General features: G+C 48.2%; 7 protein-coding genes across 7 annotated transcripts; 3 read left to right on the forward strand and 4 right to left on the reverse strand.

Moving 5' to 3' along the window:
- Positions 1-58: 58 nt before the first annotated feature.
- Positions 59-1,999, reverse strand: N7533_007238 (uncharacterized protein; the record flags this gene model as incomplete). Its single annotated transcript, XM_057103888.1, has 2 exons — positions 59-1,065; positions 1,123-1,999. 2 exons carry the CDS (start codon positions 1,997-1,999, stop codon positions 59-61), a joined length of 1,884 nt encoding a protein of 627 aa, XP_056958845.1.
- Positions 2,000-4,447: 2,448 nt separating this feature from the next.
- On the reverse strand, positions 4,448-5,954 carry N7533_007239 (uncharacterized protein; the record flags this gene model as incomplete). Its single annotated transcript, XM_057103889.1, has 3 exons — positions 4,448-4,833; positions 4,892-5,492; positions 5,550-5,954. The coding sequence occupies 3 exons, from the start codon at positions 5,952-5,954 to the stop codon at positions 4,448-4,450; spliced, it is 1,392 nt and encodes a 463-aa protein (XP_056958846.1).
- Positions 5,955-8,452: 2,498 nt separating this feature from the next.
- On the forward strand, positions 8,453-9,612 carry N7533_007240 (putative alkaline lipase; the record flags this gene model as incomplete). The annotated part of the gene is made up of 6 exons (XM_057103890.1): positions 8,453-8,528; positions 8,602-8,729; positions 8,779-8,842; positions 8,895-9,265; positions 9,329-9,373; positions 9,454-9,612. The coding sequence occupies 6 exons, from the start codon at positions 8,453-8,455 to the stop codon at positions 9,610-9,612; spliced, it is 843 nt and encodes a 280-aa protein (XP_056958847.1).
- Positions 9,613-9,899: 287 nt separating this feature from the next.
- N7533_007241 (uncharacterized protein) lies at positions 9,900-10,316 on the reverse strand (the record flags this gene model as incomplete). The annotated part of the gene is made up of 1 exon (XM_057103891.1): positions 9,900-10,316. The coding sequence occupies one exon, from the start codon at positions 10,314-10,316 to the stop codon at positions 9,900-9,902; it is 417 nt and encodes a 138-aa protein (XP_056958848.1).
- An 87-nt stretch (positions 10,317-10,403) lies between these two features.
- On the forward strand, positions 10,404-11,311 carry N7533_007242 (BTB/POZ domain-containing protein; the record flags this gene model as incomplete). Its single annotated transcript, XM_057103892.1, has 3 exons — positions 10,404-10,543; positions 10,599-10,754; positions 10,813-11,311. 3 exons carry the CDS (start codon positions 10,404-10,406, stop codon positions 11,309-11,311), a joined length of 795 nt encoding a protein of 264 aa, XP_056958849.1.
- Positions 11,312-12,971: 1,660 nt separating this feature from the next.
- N7533_007243 (uncharacterized protein) lies at positions 12,972-14,470 on the forward strand (the record flags this gene model as incomplete). Its single annotated transcript, XM_057103893.1, has 3 exons — positions 12,972-13,077; positions 13,123-13,604; positions 13,673-14,470. 3 exons carry the CDS (start codon positions 12,972-12,974, stop codon positions 14,468-14,470), a joined length of 1,386 nt encoding a protein of 461 aa, XP_056958850.1.
- Positions 14,471-14,914: 444 nt separating this feature from the next.
- On the reverse strand, positions 14,915-16,316 carry N7533_007244 (PARP-type zinc finger-containing protein; the record flags this gene model as incomplete). The annotated part of the gene is made up of 5 exons (XM_057103894.1): positions 14,915-15,430; positions 15,488-15,571; positions 15,626-15,803; positions 15,856-15,991; positions 16,301-16,316. The coding sequence occupies 5 exons, from the start codon at positions 16,314-16,316 to the stop codon at positions 14,915-14,917; spliced, it is 930 nt and encodes a 309-aa protein (XP_056958851.1).
- Positions 16,317-17,124: the final 808 nt, after the last annotated feature.

Below are 17,124 nucleotides of genomic sequence, written 5' to 3' on the forward strand. Positions count from 1 at the left end.
TAGTCCAGTACAACACTAACAGTGTGTCAGGATCAAAGGAGGTCAGGATGCAAGCTCTTTAGAGAGGAACTTGAGATTGAGTGCGGCGCTGGGCATCCATAAGTTTGCGTCGCACAGCCTCGCCGCCTGCGTAACCGCTAGACTTGCGCTTTCGAGTCGGAGTACGCTGGTCAGCGGGCTTAGCGTGTCTAAAGACACTGGCAGGCCGGGCGGGGGAGTTTGCAGGCATAAATTCGCGATGCTGGGGCAGACGGAGCAGGGCCTGGTAGCGGTTGTGGTTGCGACGGAATGCAGTAACAATACCCTTATCCAGGTGGTTCAGGAAACGCTCGGCATTGCTGTCGTGCTGTTCGGAGTTCTTGCGGGTTGGCGTCGGTGTGCCCATGGGTTGCATTTTAGATCCGCTGGCCATTGGAGAAATAAGAGCATCCTCATCGAAAGCCTTGCTCATATCTTGCTCTTGCTCTTCTTGCTCTTCCTCGTCGGAAGAACCATCGCCAAAGTCGATGAAATCGTTAACGTTGAGGGCAGACTCGGGATCATCCTCATCGTCATCCTCGAAAGAGCTATCAACAGTAAACTCTTGCGACGGATAGAAAGCCTCAGGGGGGCCCATTACTTGGCCGCCAGGGGTAAGGTCGTTTCCAAGAGCGGTCATCATCAGGTTCGCGCTGGAAGCAAGCATGGGGCTGAAGTCGGTCTGGTTCGGAGAGGTCATTGCATCGGTGTCACTCTCATCAACCAAATGCAGAGTGGTCTGGCGAGGGCTATTGTTGGCAGTTCCTGGAACACTATTCGCAGTGGACTCAAGCCAGTCGTGCCGCGAAGAGGCATAGGCAGGGATGATGACAAGGTGCTTGCCGGTGCAGTCGACCAGGGCAACGGGTTTGTGAGGATCAGCCACGAAAGTCCCCATGATGGGACCTCGGCGACGAGGAATGCTGTCGGTCTTGTCATCTCCAGTGACGGTCAAGGAGTCGGTCGAATCGCGCCGGAGGAGGGAGCGGGGGTGAGTGATGGTTGCTGGCGGGGGCAAGTCTTCGTCGGTAGTATCTCCATCGTCGGCTGGAAAACTCAATTAGCATACAACTTGGTAAGTAGATAGGCGGTTAACCGGCGTACTCTCGTAACCGCTGAGGCTACCCTCAGATGTTCCTTCGGACTCAACGTGGTAAATGTTGCCATGACCATAGTCAGCATCGCCATACATCTCTTCAGACTGTCGGCGATGGCTACGGTGGTGTTCATGGTCGTTCTCGATCATCCGGCGTAACTGCGGATCCAGGGAATCCTGCTGGAGAAAGTCGCCCGGGATCTCATCATCCGTGTGTGACTCGCTGTCAGAGGAGGAATCCGATCGCTCCTCGAAGTGCACCCGCCTAGCTACTGGCGTTTCCACGGCTTCGCTGGCCATATAGGTCTCGCCAAAGGTGTCCATGGCGGTGTAGAGCTGCTCCTCGTCGAAGAAGGAGGCAGCTGGGAGAAGCATTGAGTCTCCGAATATCTCGCTGCTGTGCCACTGGCTATCATTGGTTTCGGACGGTGGCAGAATGCGGTTCTCGGACTCATCCATAATCATCATTTCCTCGAGTTTCTCCATGTCTTGTTCATCGTCGCCATCACTGATGTAGTCTACGCCGGCGTAAACGTCGTCGGAGCTATCGATCGAGTCACTGCCGTCACTTCCGAAGTCATATTCGTCATCGGAAACTCGTCTCTGCTTCTTTTTGGCGGGTTGACGACCCGTCTTACGTGAAGTGGTTGGGTGACGGCGGCCATAAGACAGGGCCAGCGGCCTGTCCTCCTCGTCATCCGCATCGTCTTCGGATTCGTCTGCCTCCTCGCTCAGATCCTCGAGAGAAGAGACACTCGAAACACTGGAGACGGATGAAGAGGATGCCCGACGTTTTCTTTCGGACGAGCCAGGTCCGCCAGATCGGCTGTTGGCTGACTTTTTGGACTGGGCCAAAGCCTTGGGTGTGATGTCAAGGTGCCGCATTATTTTAGATTCGGAGGTTGCGGGGTGAGCGTTGCTAGTTTTTGCAGGTGTGTGGGGAGTTCTTTTGGATACGTAGTGACTCTGCTGTGGCATTCGAATCTTCACAGTGACTGGTGGGTAGTGAAGGTGGGATGTCGTAAATTTTTCTTCCTTCCGCTTCTCCGCGGTGGTATGGTAGGATTGTGAGGGTGCGAGTTGAAGAGACTTGGATATGATATGTCGACAGTGGTGTTGATCACTGTATAATTGAGGAGAGAAGGGGGTTCGTCAAGGGCGTATGAAGAGAGGAGGGTGAGGGTAAGGGTGAAGGATCGGCGAGGGGAGGGGAGGGAGGTTGATGGTGGATAATTCGTAACGATGAAAACACCTGCGGTCCAAGTGGGACGTCAAAGTGTTTCTTCTGGGATTGTATTTGGGGGCAATTCCAACGCTTCAAAGCGGGCGTTGAAAGAGGAAACGATATCGTCAAGTGGAATTGAAGGATCGGAGCTGTAGGACTGGAGAACCAGGGAGGGTTCCCCAGCGAGGGATTTACAGCTGCACGGAGGCCATTTTGAATTCTTGACGGTATCAGAGTAGGTTGTATGAGGGTGAAAGGTAAAGATTGGGGGGGGGGTGAAGTTGAAAGAGGTAGAGTTGAAGAGTGTTGGAATGTATTGAGGAAGAAGAGGGAGAGTCTCTCTCACTTTTAGAAGGGATGTCGATTTTTCCCGCCAAACCGAAAAGTGGGGCTATTCTGCCCGCTCGTCATTGGTCTGGGTCACTCACCGCATCTTCTTGGTCCAATCACATCATGGGAGATGCAAGCAGTAGAAGACTACAGAGAAAGTACAGGTATGTAGAACTAGAATGACTAGGAAATCAAGTAAGAATCAGTTCTAATATTCAGCTGGATATACATCCTCAATTTAGTCTACCTTTACTCCATCCACGAGTATACTTTATCCTGCTTTGTCCTCGCATTAAGACAGCCTCCAAGCCAATCATAAAGACCAACGCTAAATTCGACAGCCAAAAAAAGAGGGGAGAAAAACTAAACCCTCCTAAGCAACGGCCAGGTGCATCATTAGCAAATCCTGCGGGTCCAACACGGTTCCACGACCCAAATTGTCCGAACAGACAATGAGAAAGAAATGAAAAGTGGAAGGGACAGAGAAAGACCGAACATAGAACATACTAGTAAATACCTAGGTATTCAATAGTCAATATTGACCCATCTCGACTGACATGTGCTAGCAAGCATCCTGGGTGTCAGCCTGCATTCTAACGCTCAGGGCTGGCGTTGACCCGTGCATGATGATTCATAGCCAGATCGGAGTCATAACGATACGATGAATCATATTGTTGACACGATGGCAATTCGGGCCTTTCAGTCCCTCTGTCGTGCTTTCGATTGGCTGGATCCGACTCTCGTTTGGTTTTTTTTTTCCCTTCCTCGGTGGCAACAACTCGGGACTGTCCATTCCGGCGCAGCTCTGGAGCTGTTGGTCCCGGCCACCTGCGCCCCTCTTCACTATCTAACCCCCCCCCCCCTCCCCTCATCCCGCTATTTTCCCACCTCGTTCTTTTTTCTGGGGGAGGGGGAAATGAATGAAAAGAAGCGGTAAGCAGGGGGACAACAAGGCGGGATCCTACCTGCATGAGATAGATCGACCGGGCTGATCAGCTTGGGCTCGTCACAGTTAAGTTGGGCGGCTATCTCCCCCGAATTCTACTGCAAGGGATGCTTCCTTTTGCCCCCCATCTCTCGTGGTGCCTGCAAGATCATCTCTCGCCCCGCAGTGGCTGGGTGGAGCTGAAAATTCTCCCATTGCCAATAGTATCAACCGTCGATCGGCGGCCGAAATCCGCTCGGCGCTAGCCTATTTTTAAGCCCGGCAAAGTGCTTCGGAGAACACCTGTCCTGCTCGTTCCGAGGCGAGAAAATTCTTGAATCACCGAGTGGGCCTAATTACAACATCCAATGGTAGATGAAGACACAGAGTAATCTTGAGCCTACTCAACACGGACTCTGTAATAAAGTGATGGGTGTCAATAGTATACCTAGGTACTACGTTATACAAGTTTTGATATCTGTTTCCTTTCTCCCTGATATCATGCCATTGGGAAGACCTCAAGACTCAAAGAAGAATTGGACTTGAATGTTCAGCACGGGATTTATACCATTCATCTCGGACAGATATACGGAGTAGTTTATGTATTTTAGAACACCGCCCAATCAGGTAATCTGCAACCGTTGCTCTCCGCAACCATGTAGTAAGTGTATGGCTAAAGGGTTTCTTCGAACCTTGGAAGTTTACAATTAATAGCATGCATTTTCAAGATCATCCGAGGATTATCAACGGTAATATTCAAGCATCATATAATTTCACATGCAATCAACCTAGTTAAACCAATCCATCTATGAAAACCGACAGCAATTATTGTGACTAGACGAGGGTATATCCATCATGTACCGGGATATGGTGAAATATTAGGATTTGGCTCAGCGGACGGCTTAGATCGACCGAAAATAGACAATCGAGACTTTGATCTAGTTGGAATAGGGCCTGGGCGAACATTTTCGACCTCGCTGTTGGCGCTCTGCGGGGGAGTAACAGAAGTTACATCTGCAGCTGAGGCCCGGGCTTCCTCAACCTTCTTCACTCCTTGGCGAATTTCCTCGGGTGAGGCACCTTGAGGGGCCGTCGTGGTCAAAGTCTCTGTGGCACGAATTCTATCCTCGGAGTTGTCTTCGTTCAACTGGTTGATTTCCTCCTCTGTGACCAAACGTTCGTTCTCTAGACGAACCTCCCGTCCGCGCTTATGGCAATACCACAAAACAAAGAGCAGAACTGGAGTAAATAAATGTCAGTATATAGTCCAAATGCGAGTCTTTCCATCTCCACTTACTGAATAGCGCCAGCGACCAAAGAACATTCATGCCCAATACAGCCGGGAAACGAGCTCGCAGGAAAGTCATGATCGACCGGAGCATTCCCACGATCGCAGCGGGCTTGGACACAAGTTCCTTCAGACTTGGGACATTAAGACCCATCTTCTCCGCCGCCGCAGCAGCCTTGCCCACATTCTCCATGTTGACACCACTTTTGGACGCTCGTTCACTGGCTACGGCGATCATTTCTGGTGCTAAAGTCTCTGTCCATTTCTCTGGAAGCTTCTCGATCAACTTCTGCATTGGACCGGGGAGCTTGGTATAGGTATCCTGGAGTTGTCGATTGCCGTTTGTCAGCAGCATCTCCAGATCGTGATAGGCCGTTGGGACGCCGTTGATAAGATCCTTGAAGATCAACTTGAACTTCCGGAGCAGTTCCTGTGTTTCCTCGCTCATTGAGAACACTTTGTTGTTCTCTGCTGCCAGGTTTAAATGCTCGAGAATATCCTTCATGTCTTCTTCGTCCTTTGCGGCGTCTTCCCCGTTCCCGTTGGAGGCTGAAGTCGATGCGGTAGGTATATCGGACTTGTCTTTATCTTCGGAACTAGAACCCTTCTTCTATAGGCAAAATATTCATTAGCGGTATGCAGGTACTCATTCATCATTGATACGCACCTTCTTGGAATCAGAGTCCTTCTTCCAAAACATTGCAGTCCAACGTTTCTTCTTCTTGTCCGAAGTCTTCGAATCTTGTAGCTTTGAAGGTTCGGATGTCGTCTCGGTGATCTCGGTGTTCTCACGGGCCTGTTCTCCCAGCTCCTTTCCAAATTCTTCTGCTGGTGACGTGGGGAGAGGAACATCCTGGGCAGATTCCTTAAGATCAGGGTGTACGGGACTCTCTGCTGCGAAATCTGTTATCTTTCCATCGCCTGGTCCCGCTGATCCAGTTGTATTTTCCTGTTGAGAAGTAACTTGTTGCAGGAAGGCCTCATCCTCGGAGGTCAAGACAGGGTTTGGAGTTTGCATGATCTGGGAGGAGCGGCGGCGATTCTTAACCTGATTCAAATAATCCATGGCCATAGTGAAGTTACACAACCGGAATGTTTCCAGCTGTTATGTCGACGAAAACAAAGGAGCAGGTGTATCGCGAACAAAGAACAAACGATCGATGAAACGCGAAGGGCGCGTAGAGAGGTAGGGGGGGCTGAGCGCGAGGCCCTGGATCGATAGATCACCCTGTGAGGCGGCAAAGGGTGCAGAAAGATCGACAATATTATTCTCAAGCGACTGGGAGGGTATTCGGTTTTGTGTAGAAGCCCTGGAGAGCGGTTCAGCGATCTCAAGATCAGGCGTGTGTTTTTTTGTTTTTTTTTTGGCGAGCAGCTGTTGCGATCACCCGATGATATCACCGGGTGGCTGGCATGCGGGACGAACCCCACACATTCCACTCCATCACTCCCCTCATGATGCACCGCCACATTTGTTACCTGTGTATGCACCGCCACATCGGCCCTACATCGCCACCGTCCGCTGAACTCCCACTTGTACATAGTAAGAACATCAGATTAAACATAGAATGCCATCTGGTAACTTTAAAATGAGCGAAAATATCAGTAGAAGCATTATTTGAGGTTCAAATGCTCCAGAGGTCAGTTCTGGCCCCGGGAAATTTGGAATTAGATCATGATCTAGATCCTAGGTATTTTCAGGTTGAAGTAGTGCGAAATATGTAGATAACAGGTGCTAGTAGTAACACTAGTAAATGATAACTTTGGAACCGGCTAGTAATACCCAGGTCGCCCTAAAGTCTCTGACAGTTTTATTGACAGCCATCGTTAACACGCTCGGCTTCCCCAGTAGTAATAGTATTAGATAGAGAACATATTAACCTTGGAGGTCTTGTGTGACCTCGGGATGAAGTCGAGGCTAACAGCCCTGGGGCGCATGACCAAGTGAGGAGAACAGCGTGAATTCGACTCGGGAGTATAGTACACGAGCCATCAGCCTGGATTAGTATCGAATTTCAAGGTTCTAGTAGCCTGAAATTTACCAAAACTTGAACCCTAACCCCACCTTTCAAAGGTTGAGGCGTAAGCCCAATCTCCTGCATCGGTCTTTTTGCGTTCTTCAAACCCTTTGCATCGGAGAAATATCCTATGACCTATCTCCATTGGTTGTTTGCCCATACTATTTCCACTAGAAACACTAACCCGCGGAGGTTTCCCTCTTTTGAGCGACCGGAGATGTCTCCAAAGCCTCAGCCTCGGCTGAAAGTGCCGAATCGCTAACTGCCGGCTCGGCATCTTGGTATTCCAAGAGGTTTCGGGATCTTAGACTAAACCCTAATGTTCGAGACTCTCAATAATCAGTTTTAGCAGTGAATGTTTGCCAATCAAATCCCGAGAAAAGTTTCAACATCATCGTGTCAACTCCGTATTAATCTCCTTTGCCAAGATTCGACCTATACTCTGCAAGGCTGGTCGGATTCGCTATAGTAGCAAAGATATTGATTAATTTTGGCCAAGAGTAAGTGATCATCCCCAGACTTTTCTCTTTCCCACATGAGCTAGAGACGAAAATGCATAGCGGTACCAACGCCTTCTTGACACAAAGCCTTGTCTTGAAATGATGCATAGATTTTACATCATCAACAATCTTCAAGCGTAGTCACATTATATTGATCCTGAGCGACGATTCAACTTCTACATCGTAATCTATGATAAATATTCTGCTCTATGAAAGAGCGTCTCGCAGTGTTGATGAGCAAAGACGAATGGCGGAGCCGGGTTTGTGGCGAGATTGTTGAACCCGAGAATTCTCGGATCAAGAATATAACATGATCATTCATTACGCAGACAAGTATTAACACGGAGTGCATGGTCCAACCGTCGTTTTTGGGCTTGAAATCGCCGCTAGTGTTCCCCGCATTCCCGGACTTACCGAAGAGCCATTGAAGAGGGGAACCAGCTTCAAAACTGGAGACCAAAATGGATACACAGACCAGAATAGTTGGGTTTGCACTATTGTCTCTCAATTCTATGGTTGGTCATTCTCTTGGCTGCCTCATACTGCATGACTAGATCGCGTCACAAATTGCAACAGCAATGTGCAACACATGGCCTCGCCAATTACTCGATGCATCTAAAATGAAGAAAAAAAAGCCTTTCGAACACCCAGACTATTTTTCCAAGCCTCGGATGTTTCACTCGCAAAGTTTCCAACTTGTTTTTGCTTCTTGCCCAGGCCATCATGCATCTCCACCCTGCAACTCCCGATGCATACCAGCGTCGCACCATCAATCTGCATAGCATTGGTTTAGCTTTATATTATTCCTTTTTCGTCGCGGAGCTTATACATCGGAGGTCTTAGCTAGCAGACAATTATTCCGAGATATTGCATCCAGGCTTTTAAAGTCTTACCGAGGTCAATGTTGATGTTATCTATAGCCATCGAGGATATTTAAGCAGCGTTTCTCCCCGGTATATCTATGAATTATTATTCAAACAACCAGATAAAACTTCAAATTACCACACCAAGAAAAGCTATTTGAGCTTCTAAGCTTCCTACATTATCTGAAAATGAAGGGATTTTGTCTTCTTGCCTTGATCTCCCACGCCATTGCAGTCCCGACACTGCAATCGCGAGCTACAACTGGTCTGCGGATCCCACTATCCATTATAGTAATCGCCTTATGATTTCAATGTATCTGATACCTCTACCTAAACAGATACCAGTGCCTTCAGTCCCCTCGCCCGTGCCGCGAAACTATCTTCTGCTGCTTATTCTGGCTGCACCCTCAAAGCTTTTGATGTGACAATCACAAAGCAGATTCGCGATACCTTGACCGACACACAGGTGAGTTGATTATGAAAAAACGGGATTCGCTCCTCAATAACTGTTCTAGGGTTATGTGGGCTATTCAACCGATAATAAGAAAATTACAGTAGTTATGAGGGGCTCGACAACTGGTACTTCACCTCTGCCGTCAGAGATCACACATTCATCTAATACTTACCACAGTTACGGATATCCTGAACGATGTTGATACTACTTTGGTCACTCCATCGTTGTCAGGAGTCACTTTCCCTGCAGGGGTACAAATCATGAGGGGCGTAAATCGTCCCTGGTCTGCTGTGCATGACGACGTGATCTCCGAGGTTAAGTCTCTAATCGCGAAGTATCCCGACTACACCCTGGAGTCGACAGGGCACTCCCTCGGTGGCGCGCTTACCTACATCTCCTACGTTGCCCTCTCGCAGAACTTCCCCGACAAGGAGATTACCAGCAATGCTCTGGCTGCTTTTCCTATCGGAAACGAAGCCTGGGCTAATTTCGCAGGATCTCTCAAGGGAACCCTGAACCGCGGAAACAATGCTGCCGATGGTGTCCCCGTGAGTTATTCCAGATCTAGTGCCGCCTTTTTAGATTAGAGTGTATTTCTAACCGGATGTAAGAACATGTATATTACATTGCCATACAGTTTCAAGCACTACGGAACTGTGAGTTGTCGTTCCATCCTCTAATTCGATTCATGGATGCAAGGAAGTTCAATTCTACTAACACCCGTTGTCCTGAACAGGAGTACTACAGCTCAGGACTTGCGCTTACCTGCAAGAAATGCGATGGACAGCGCGATCTGTCATGCTCTGCTGGCAATGGTATGGTCGGCGTGACTGCTGGTCACTTTCAAAGCTTTGGCGTGACGCTTGGCGCTGCTGGATGTGGCATTTTGTCTTAAGAGGATGTTTTGAGCACGGGACTTGGCTGGGATCATTGCGATTCGCTAAGGCAGCCATGCTAAATCTCCAAGTGCCTAGTTTCCTTTCTTGCGGGCAAGAAAGGCTTATTGTATCAGTGTCCTGTGGCTTGTCCAACCCGGCCCTGGAGGTGTTGGAGCATTCAACATGACCAACACCCTCCGGCTCCTTTTGTATTTCGCAACTTCAAATTCATTTTAACTGTTGAATTCAATATCTCTCGCTATATATTCCGTGCCTCCACCACACTTCTTCGGTGTATAGTGATCTAGCCTCCACTAGGCAGAACCGACGTGCATATCGTAACGCCGATCGTGCAGCAGCTAGCCAATCCCACGATCGCCTTTGGCGCCACACTCCGAACGTCCGTTGGCAAAGCAGCCAGCGAGCTTGCAATGCGCCGCATCGCCTGCGCCCCGGTGATGGCGGCACCTGCAGTTGATATCACCTGACTCTGTGTCTTAAATATCACTGGTCTCCCCTCTGTCCCCGTGCTTTTCTTTTTCTCTTCACGCCTGCAAGAGCCGACAACCCGCGCCGTGAGTTCTGAACTCTCGAATGCAGAAGCCCCATCCGAAATCTGTCTCATCTCGTCTCTTGATGAAACGGGAAGGTCAGAGTCGGTGCCGGCTTTCCAGGCTCTCTCACATGCTCCTGTGATCCGCAGCGTCGCTTTTCCCTTCATTTGACCAACTCATATCATTCCTTCTGATCGCTCAAGGTTTCCTCGGTTCGCATATATTCCAGATCAAAGATTCGAGTTCGTGCCGTGATGTTTAGACGTTCTTTTTCTTCGAAAAGCCGAGCGGGAAAGACCGTTAAGGCTGGCAAGAAGAGGTACGACGAACAGGCCAAGGAGAAGATGCAGCAGAAAGTGGACGACAACACGGACGCTCCTTCGGTGGGAAGGTGGTAAAGTTTCGAATCATAAAATTTGGAGTCATAACAACTAATCCAATGATTATAGCGCTCTGACTAGCCCTATCATAACGATGATAGTCGGTCAAGAGCAGCGTCTTTTCGCTGCACATGAGGATGTCCTGTCTCTTTCGCCGCATCTTCGTGCGATTTTGAAGGAAAAGTCTCTGGATGAGGGCACAAAGCAACTGGAGCTGCCCGCCGAGTAAGAAGCCCCTTGCCTCAATATCAGCCACGATGGAAGCCTAAAACTATACATATAGGGAGCCCGAAATCCTGTCGTGCATCCTCGAGTTTTTGTACAAGGGTGATTATTACCCACGCTTGCTGCATGGTAAGCGTCGAGACTCTTGGTACCTTGAGAATGCCCAGGAAACCAATAACAACGGTGGCCGCGGGTCGAGTGAGGCGACTTTCTTCCACCCAGGCGTGGGAGATATCGTTCTTCGGGATACAGTGGTGTATTGTACCGCCGAGAAGTACGGTCTGGAAGACTTGAAGCGCATTGCTCTCCGTAAGCAAGGTCTTCAAACTGATATCCCGGCCGACGTGATCTTGAGATCTGCTCGTTATGCGTATGACAACACCCCGGATTCCGAGTCTCGACTGCGCGCTCATTATCTGGCTCTCATTATTCGAAGTCGCAAGACTTTCAAGAGAAGCGGAACCATGCAGATGGAGATGGAGAACGGTGGCAAGTTATTTTTTGACCTTTTTGTGGCTATGTGCAACCATATGGATGACCTTGCGGAGATCCGGTAGGATTCCTCCAACTTTCCTCATTCGTTGCTTGATCTTGCCAGGCTTCGTTGAATGACACTTCTATTGCCCCTGAATTATTGTATTGGAATGCTCATTCTTTAACAGCCTCAGACGGACCCCGAAGCTCCTGTTTTAGTTGGTTGTCTCGTCGTCTTTACAGCTCGATTTTGCGGCATTAACAACACAAATTGACATTGAAATGGATAGGAAGGATTGCTTATGAACCAGAATGACTATTTCACTGCGATTTTGACCATTCGCCTTTTTGCTTTGACAGCAAATTACCTCTTCTTTTCCATCGAGGTTGGTCGTCATTTGTTTGGTTTGAAAAAAAACCCGCCTAATCTTTTTAAATTGTACCCGGCGTCTCGAGGTTTCTGACATTGACTTGCGTGAATCTCTTCACTCCTTGACGTTCTAACCACCAACGAAATCTCCGTGTATTGTCTGCGTTGTTTGTTCCATTGTCTTGTTGTTTTTTATCTATTGACACTATGTCTCCACTCCTTGTTCAGGCATTGCCTGCATCCAAAGCCGATAGCCTCTTTAGCTATCAAGAAATCAGAAATGAGAAATCCGGCCACCTCAATTTGCTTCAAGTAAACTTAATGAGAATTAAGGTATATATGGTATCCTTTCTTTGTATCCGGATACAGCGTCCTCGTGAAAACTCTCTCAAATAGATGAGGCTCACAACGATTGACATAGTAGTACTTGACCTCTCCATACCTAGGTAATATCCTTTATGTCTTCTTCTTCTACCACTTATCTCTCCAAGGCTTTCATTGCAATATACCTAGATATCGTTCAATTCTATACATAGGGCTCTTAGCAAGGTGAGGTACCTCAAAGTTGCTGAATATTTTCAATCCTTTTCCGTTCTAGCTATGGACTGCTTTCTTCAATTGCCTTACACCTTGCATCTCAACTTTCTGCACGCTTCAAACTCTTACTAACTTCCTTTCTTCTTCATGATTCATTTATTTCCCCTATTATTCTTTCCATCGCGCTCCATTATCCCATTCCCTTATATTCTATTCGACGATCTTCAGACCAGCCAATGTCGAGATAAGCCTTAGGGGGATGTTTCTTTCTAAATCTGTGCCATCACCATCGCAGCGTGTACCCCCTCCCAGAAAATGCTTCACCTAATGGTTACATTCTTCTAACAATCATTCTTCCACGTCATATTCCTACGTCTTCCTTCTGATCGTCCTCCTACATCCTCTTCCTACTAGTACATCTTCTTCTTACATTTTGCTTCTATCCTTCTACATCCTCCATTCTAAACCCTCAATCATCCTTGATAACTCCGCTGAATCTCTTACTACCTTCAATCTCAGACTCTACTCTATCGCTTACACTCTCACCGAAGCAGGTACCTACCCAGTTATCCATTTTTCCACCAGACCTGTTCAGGTCATTACCCTACTCATTTTGAGCAATTGAACTAACTCCTTCAACCATTTCGTCCCAGAACAGCATAGCCTTCTCATAATGAGCCAACGAGTCATGTTTGCGCAAGGCTTAAAGCCTGCCAATCGGATGATAGAGCTTCATCCCGGCCAAGCCTATCTCCATCGCTTCAAAAGTGCTTGCAGGAGCTACAAGACAGATATATGGGTTGCTATCATTCTCCCAGATCACGAAGTTGAGCGCCATGGACTTCACCGTCGACCAGCAGAGGCGAAACCCGCTGACGGAGCCTGGATCACGCCCACAAGCGAAAGGTCCTACCCGTGCTTCCTACCTGCAAGAAACACCTTGTAAGTTAGCCACTCCACTCAAGTTAGCTACTCGTGTCCCGAAAGGTCTTTCGAAACACTCACCTACCTGGCTTCCTGCCAAGAAGGATATATTTGCTAACAACTTTGGTAGCCGTTACGCTTCTATCAAGGAGCTTTTCGCTCTACCTCAACACCCACCCGCCAGATACGCCGATATCTTCGGAGAAGAGGATGCGAAACTATTTCGAAAAGTGCTCAAATTGGCGAAAATGTCCCCAGGAATTGATTTCTGGGTGAAAATGGCCGATGATGAAGGGATCATCAAAGGCAAGCGTGACAAGGAGGTGAAGCTGGTTCGACCAGATGGATATGAAGATATCTTTGCTGCGATCTCTTCCGGTTCAGATGTTGGAGAGCTTTCGTCGGATGAAGAGGACTTAAGGAGTGAAAATACGACAGCTGCTGGGCTCAGCGACTTGGATTATGGGCCTCGAAAGAAACGAAAGCAAAGTTCCGGCAAATCGGGACCCTTCCACTCGGGCGATATTATCCAGTTTCCAGCACCAGTGAGTCATGCATTGCAAATACCTAGGTATGCATCAACCATATTAGTAGTATTTACTAACAGGGTCAGGGATCATCCACTAGTACACCTATGCGCCAAATCAAACATGAAGAACAAGGACTAGAGCAGGGTCAACAGAAAGAACATGTTCTAGGAATGAACTTCCGACAAGTTCTGAATCATTTTCTTCTGCGCGACAATTATGCCTCTGTGATTGAGGCAATTTTCCAACACGCTGTTGATGTCAAAAATCAGCCAGAGGCCGAGCAGATTTGTATGTTCCTCATCTCTGGCCACTTCAACCCCCGAGTCGTCGAGGTGAAGGACCCAGGCCCTTACGCTAATAGCAGCAGTACTTCCAGCGATGGAAGAGAAGCGCGAGAGGTTGGCGATATACTGATCATCGGTCGGAGGCTACAGCTGCAGGGCATGCAGTTGAAGGACACCAGCGATATCAAGAATCTTCAAAAGCTGATCCTCTCCCTCGGGCGGCTTTATAAGCAAGCCCAGAGCTTTGATATTGAGCTTTTGATGATTTCCGCCATTCAGAAATTGCAAATTGCATGGAATTCCTACCCCGGTATCTATCAGCTTCGGCCCTTGCTTGAAGTTGTACGTATCGTGAATCCGGTGCATTTGGCTGCGGGCGATCGTTTTCGGGAGTGGATCGTGCCTTTCATGGCTGAGACGTACATGCTTTTCTGCTATGATTGTTCAAAGGAGTTTCATGATGTTATGGAATCCTATTCACTTCTGCGCATCGCAGTTTATGACAGGAACAAGGAAACTCTGAAAAGCAACCCAGAAAAGTATGGGCATATTCAGGCTCTTCTTCAGAGCCGGGGACTGGGTGGGAAAGCAAATTGATTACGATGATTTGTGCGCTCATATTTTGATCGTTCTACCACTGGTGTTATTTCTGATGCGTTTAATCCAAATTCTAAAAGTCCTGCCTACTAGGTGGAGTAGGTAGGTGGGCGCTTGCAGACATTCTCATGAGTGGGATCCATGGATGCCCAGGTGGATACAGGTGCAACACCCACGTTTGCTCCAGCTAACTTGAAGAAGTTCTTTTTCGCTTCATGTCCGTGATTATGCAATGATCCGAGATTATATCAATTCTCCCTATTCTTACTTGGTGGTTGAGCTTTTCGAATCAAGTTGAAATTCTCTGTGCAATATCTGACTAGGAATACAACGGATTAAGTAGAACAAACAGGTGGTGATGAATCATTAAGTATGCGAGACAAGTGTTAATCAAGTAGCAAGGTAGGTAAGCTACTATTAGATATGTTGACTGAGTATGTCGACCTAATTATCCTGGGCAGCTTGCTGTCGCCTTGCCGCCTTGCGACGGCCACGCTTGGGCTTCTCAGTGTTGTCAACAGTCTTTTCCTCGGTATCTTTCTCTTGGGTAGGCTTTTTAGTGCGACCACCCTTAGCCTTGGGCTTAGCAGCATTCTTAGCAGTGCGACCTCCCTTCTCGGCCTCGGTGTTCTTGTCGGCTTCTAGCTCAGTGACCGCTTTTTTGGCACGGGTCGCTCTCTTGCGTTTGGGAGCGGGTTCATCTTCCTCTTTGTTGTCATCGCCATTGATAGGTGCATCAGCAGTAGCCTCCTCAGCAGCAGCAGCAGCAGCATTCTTGCGCTTCCTGGCGGGCTTCTCATCGGACGGAGCTTTATCTGTGGCTTTGGCTTCATCCTCGCCCTTGGGCTCGACACTTGCTTTGCTGTTGGCTTTGCGCTTCGGCTTTGTTGCTTTTCCTTTTTTACCTTCGTCACTAGTCTCGGTCTCAACAGCCTCAGTGGGCGCCGAGTTGGCTTTCTTCTAATAGGAGGATCAGTCATCAACGGAATATCTCAAGGAATAGATATCATGAAGTACCGGAGATGGGGTTTCAGATACAGCCTTAGCCCGGGACTTGCGGGGAAACATGCCACGCATGCCGGGACGGTTGTGCGCGACGTCCTAGCAGGATTTTGTCAATGTATTGAAATAAAATTCAGGCGTTAGGGTACTTACACCCTTCCATTCATCATCTTCAATATGGCCCTTCTCGATGGCAACCTTGATCTTCTCTTGAAACTCGGAAGGAAGCTCGTCGAAGCCATCCAAAGCCTCGAAGTTAAGCTCGCTGTCGTCCTCCTCGTCGGCAATGGAGGTTTGGATGTTCGATAGCACAAGAGGTGTAGTGCAGCCCCTAGAGAGGGGATTAGAAAAAGAAGGGGTTGGGTTTGATCATGAGGGTTTACCAGTGGCGCCAGGCCCAGTACTGGACTCTCTCGGTATCGACCCAGCTGCCGACGCGCAGCTCGCCCTTCGTGATTTTGACCTTGTTGTCCTTGCATTCTTTGGTCTGGCAACCTGCACGATTGCTCGGCGAAAGCTCTAGATTTCATTTAGTTACCGAAAACTTCAAATTTTCTTTGTGCGCTGCACGGCATCAGAAGATGGAATGCAGCGCGAAGATCATGGAGATCGAGCGCGAGTGGAATGGTTCGGGTGCAAAGCGCGCTCTTGGAAATTCGATGAATTTCATCCACGCGTAGAGGCATCGATGAAAAAACGAGTGAAGAATATTTCTTCTTTTCGATAAGACAGGTGCCATTGTTTCATGCAGAGGATTGGTGTGGATGGTTCACCAAGTCTCTTTGGGCACCAGGTAGCACGAGAACGAGGGGGCAGTTTGGGACTCACCGAAGCGGTACGGCATTGTGGAATGCGCGATCGATGAAAAATCGATATTGAAACCAAAATGGGAAGTGTTGGTAAGAACCAGACGTTACTAGAAGGGAGAGGGAGGGGAGAGGTTGGAAGTTGAAGTTGGCAGGTGAAAAGTTCCGTAGACAAGGAGAAACTCTGAGGGCAGCTGCGACCAGCACCTATCAGTTACCAGTATTATATACTAGTACCAGTATTATGCTTGTACGGTATATAAACTCTTTACACTATTCTTTTTACAAATATACCATAGAATGTCATGGAAGACAATAAATGGCTATTCATTGCTACAATTTTGATAAAGCACTCGCCAAAGAAAATGCTACATCCCAGCGGAAGAACCAAGCTCCGTCTGAGCTGGTACCATTGTACTGTACCGGAAGATTGCTTTGACACATCAATCAACCACTACCATGGGAGATCATATAATCCAATGATCATGGACAATTTCTCAAACATAATGTCTATGTCCTATGGATTTGACAATGTACCAGTAGAAAGGGGATATAGAACTGATCAGGGCCTGGCGTATACTTCAGCTATCCGAAAACGGTTAGCGCACCGCCGTTCAACCAGCGCCTTACCTTCAGAATCCATACCTCTACTGACTACCCAGAGTACTTGTCTCGTGGATTCGATATCACACCCAAACGCTCGCGTCGCTCTCTCAAGAACAGTACCATCACCGAGTCCTCATTCATTTCCTAGACCCGAACAACCTTCGGTGCCAATAAACGCGATATCAAAGCCACCCACCCGGGTCTCGATTGCGCCGGGAAAAAAAAGAATAAGCCAACACG

Source organism: Penicillium manginii (genome assembly GCF_028828005.1).
Source record: "Penicillium manginii strain IBT 31320 chromosome Unknown utg000005l:1.0-5665137.0:1.0-5668048.0, whole genome shotgun sequence".
NCBI lineage: Eukaryota > Fungi > Ascomycota > Eurotiomycetes > Eurotiales > Aspergillaceae > Penicillium > Penicillium manginii.